Source organism: Etheostoma spectabile, chromosome 8 (assembly GCF_008692095.1).
Source record: "Etheostoma spectabile isolate EspeVRDwgs_2016 chromosome 8, UIUC_Espe_1.0, whole genome shotgun sequence".
Lineage (NCBI taxonomy): Eukaryota > Metazoa > Chordata > Actinopteri > Perciformes > Percidae > Etheostoma > Etheostoma spectabile.
Window position 1 is genome coordinate 15,331,198 of NC_045740.1, and position 4,044 is coordinate 15,335,241.

A 4,044-nucleotide genomic window follows, 5' to 3' on the forward strand; every position below is an offset into this window, starting at 1 on the left:
GCTATGTTTTATTGGAAGTTAAATCAGGTTACACAATGTGTTTAAAGTGGGAATTGAGTTTTCCGATGAGACTGTTGTGTTAACCTGTATACAGCTACCAAACTGCCACCCATCTCCAGGTATGTTCTTGATTCACTAGAACCACTTTAGATAGACAGCGATTGACCTTTTGTCTCTTCCCTGTGTCTCCTCAGCCATCCAGGGTACTTTGGTAAAGTGGGAATGAGACATTACCATCTGAAGAGAAACACGACCCACTGCCCCACCATCAACCTGGACAAGCTGTGGACGCTGGTGAGCGAGCAGACCAGGCTCAACTATGGCAAGAAACCAGACGGCCCTGCACCCATCATTGATGCTGTGCGCGCTGTGAGTATTCACCAACTATTTTATTTTTTTCCCATCACTGACAAAATGTTTGGTCTCAAGCTGTCATCATTAAACAATGGCGGAGGGAGTTGGGGTCAGTTGGAGCTTTAATGCCAAAGATGTGCAGAGTCTTGGACTTAATACATGTATTGGAATACATATGCTATACATATCCTACGCTCAGCTTTGTACAAGTTTAATGTTTTGAAAGACTGAATATTTGGCATGGCTCAAAACTGCATTGTAACCTGGTTAAGTTAAATGTAACTCTAGTAGATGCTGTTGTATCTTGTGTCTAACAGCTGTAGAAATAAACAAGACCTTGACTTTTAGTTGCAGATAGCTTACTCAAAGCAGCCATTTCTTAACCTTCCAGCCCCAGTGACTGCAAACAGCCTCTCAGACATCCTCACAGTGGGGTAGCATAGCAACATTTTATAATAAAGCAGCTTTGAGGTTGCTGGTTTTGTTACTTGCTATGGATAATGTTTTCTTGGTCCTAGTCTTTAAACTCATCCAGGCTTAACGTATATAGTACCTCTCTACTGTTGTCAGTGTTGTCATCACTGAAATGTGTATTTCCAAAGTTGGTTTTATTAAATGGGAAATCTGAAGAGAACGTTTTGCTAAAGAAATTGTGTGCTATGATTTAAAAACGTGCATAAACTTTAGGCCTTGATACTTTTGTGACCAAACTGTCTTCTGCCACTGTCTGTAATCGGTCCATACTGAAATGGGTTGCAGGCTACAACAAAAGGAACATTACTGAGTTCACACTTTGAAATAAAATTGCTAACAAATGCAAACACCAGATAAAAGTAATATTTCACCAATGTACTCAGCTGTGTGAAAGAAATTTAAGAACATTTCTGTGGGTGAAGATTTATAGATTGTGTGAAGTATTCTAATGGGAGGATCTTACCTATTGTGTGTGTGTGTTGTACATATATTGGCATGTTAACACCACTGAATGTGCTGCTGAATATTATGGGCTTTGTTATCATATTGTTTAATGTATTTTTTTAATTTAATTTCACAGGGCTACTACAAAGTTCTGGGCAAAGGCAAGCTGCCCAAGCAGCCTGTGATCGTCAAGGCCAAGTTCTTCAGCCGGCGGGCTGAGGAGAAGATCAAGGAAGTGGGAGGAGCCTGTGTGCTGATGGCGTAATGCTCCTGTCAGTGTTTTTTTTGCAGAAATAAACTGTATAAATGGAAACTGCATGTTTGTCATGTCTGATTTAAAAACCTCCGTACGTGGCAGAGCGTACGTGTGTGTACCAGGTTACCTTGGATAAGAAATTCATCGCATTAAAGTATCGTCCTGGGTCAATGAGTCACCTAAGGGTTGTTGCAGCCCTCAAAATGTAAATGAATGTTTGAAACCTAGATGTATGGATACAGCTACGGGTTGAACAAAAAGCCAAACACTGAAAGTGATGGCAAGTGGTTGGTGGCAACTGAACAGTGAAATGGACAAAATACTGAAGATACAAAGCTATCCATGATTTCACAATCTGAATCAGCTTTGTTGGCCAGGTATGAGAACACATCTGAGGACTTTTGGATCGCAATGCTCACAATGTGCTTACTCATACAAACCAATATATACAGGGTGCCAAGTATGCAGAAGTAAATTACAATTTAATTATGGAGCATTGGGCAAGACCATAATATACAGTCTATGGGCAAGACTCGATTTATATTTACATGGGTATGATTTTATTTCATGACCCACGTATCGGAGTGTTTAGGATAACAATAACGTAGTATACTTTATAAAAAACAAAGTTGCTGAAAGGCTTTGGACATGAAAATTGACGTGTGCATCCCAAATGAAAGGGGGCGGGGTTTAACATGCAGGATTTCCTGTCCTGTCACTTGAAAACAGCAGCACGGTCGAGGCTGTCTTGAGAGCTTAACTTGGCAAGCTAAATCAGGAGAAATGTGAAGACTACATGCAGCGAACCGAAGGAAGAAGCACTGGTCCTCTGCAGCTGTGTCTTGATGCGTGTTCACTAGCCAACCCGCCCAGCTCCCCGTGAGTCGAACAGGTAAACACTTAAATAATCTCCTCACCCGGGTTCTGTTGACACGGTATTTAGAACACTTCAGATTGTGACGTTTCACATGGAACGTCGAAGTGACGTTTCGGTATGTTAGTTCATAGATATAGATATATAGATATAGATATAGATATGTGTTGTGGTGTTGGGCCAGCGAAGTCAACTGTTTCCTGTTTAAAGAGAAAGTAAGTAGTCTAGGCTACTGATACAAGTAACAACTTTCCGCTTAGAATGGTCCAGTGGGGCGATAATCGTCACGCATGCGCAGTTTCCGAGCTGCGTTCACTTGTGCTATGTACAAAATGTATAATTGCTCGTGTTTAATCAAGAGTATATGGATGCAGCCTGGAGCGTCCCATGTCATCCACCCATCTCTGTTTAATGGTTATAATTTCGATAGCTTTGCCGAGCCACCGTAATTGGAGAAGCTCTCAAGAAATAAAATCTCTCATCATTTGTTTTTAAATATTGAAACCAGCACTTAGACGGTGATCATTACTATTTAACTTTTGGTACAGCCTATTACTAATATATTTGTTGATAGCTTGATATCAAATAAGGGTTGCAAATATTGTTATCAGTTCCCTACGGCCAACAATCTGCTCATTACTTCCTCAATTAAACAATTTAGTTGGTTTTAAAATGTACATTGTGAAAAATGTCCATCTGAGGAAATGACTTCCAAAGTCTTTTCGTCAAAAAGATACTCCGTTTGACATCATGAAAGACCAACAAAAAAAGCAAATATTCACATTTTAGAAGCTGAAGTTAGATTTTTTTTTTTGAATTATGAATTAACTCAACTTTCAACCAAGTAATCAATTTAGTTCTATACTATAATAGTAGAAAAGTCAAGTATATTTGGAATTAAACTATAGTCTCAATGCGTGTACTGTGAGCTAAAAAAAAGAAGGTGGCTGAGGTCTGTTTGCTTGTTTCTCCACTCCACCAGGTAAAGGCCACCTGAGTTTAACTCAATCTGTTCATGGCAAGCCAAGCATGGCTGGAGTCTTCTCTGCAGCGCTCTGCCAGTCTGGGCCTGGAGGTGCTGGAGCGGGCCTCCAGGCGGAGTGTAGACTGGACACGCACTGGTGCATCCCAGAGCCCTGCTACTACATATGAAGACACACAAATACCTGTCAAGGTGCCAGCACGTTTTCTGTATATTGATTGATTTAAATTTGGGTCTTTACTTGACTTGCTGTCTCAATTGTCATGCTTTTGACATTTTGCAGAGAACACACACAGAAGCTGATGATATCTTTGCAACCATCGCAGAGTTCATGGTACAGACGACTCATCAGTGCAAGGTCGGTGGTCATTTGCCTGCACTTGTTTGCTTTCAGCTTGGACCTGAAGACTAAAATGAGAATATTCTCTGTGCTGCAGAGGTTTTACCAGTCTGGCTGTTGCCCTGAGCCCACTGACACTGAGAGAAACCATGTGTCCAGGTTCCACTCACGGCCAGCTGTTGGGATGACAACACCTGCACACTCAGCCAGACAACATGTAAGGGCTCCACACAACCAATTCACATGAGCATGCTGCTTTTTCTTTGAGTCATATCAAGATTTCATCTGCCAAATGTGATATATATATATATATATATATA

The 4,044-nt window shown here is 40.9% G+C and overlaps 2 protein-coding genes across 5 annotated transcripts in view; both read left to right on the forward strand.

Annotated features, from left to right (window-relative positions):
- The window catches only part of rpl27a (ribosomal protein L27a), a 3,172-nt gene extending 1,584 nt beyond the window's left edge, over nt 1-1,588 (forward strand). Inside the window, exons 4-5 of the mRNA XM_032522708.1 lie at nt 195-369; nt 1,409-1,588. Of these exons, the coding sequence (XP_032378599.1) occupies nt 195-369; nt 1,409-1,537 (304 nt within the window). The 3' untranslated portion in view covers nt 1,538-1,588. The remainder of the gene's footprint in view (nt 1-194; nt 370-1,408) is intronic.
- A 616-nt stretch (nt 1,589-2,204) lies between these two features.
- akip1 (A kinase (PRKA) interacting protein 1) overlaps nt 2,205-4,044 on the forward strand; it is a 3,113-nt gene continuing 1,273 nt past the window's right edge. The window contains exons 1-4 of one of the 4 annotated variants that reach the window (XM_032522702.1): nt 2,205-2,420; nt 3,385-3,582; nt 3,668-3,742; nt 3,822-3,941. In XM_032522702.1, the coding sequence (XP_032378593.1) occupies nt 3,418-3,582; nt 3,668-3,742; nt 3,822-3,941 (360 nt within the window). In that variant the 5' untranslated portion in view covers nt 2,205-2,420; nt 3,385-3,417. Of the gene's footprint in view, nt 2,421-2,508; nt 2,618-3,384; nt 3,583-3,667; nt 3,743-3,821; nt 3,942-4,044 lie in introns of those variants that run through there. The other 3 variants (XM_032522704.1, XM_032522703.1, XM_032522705.1) reach the window with 3 other exon arrangements.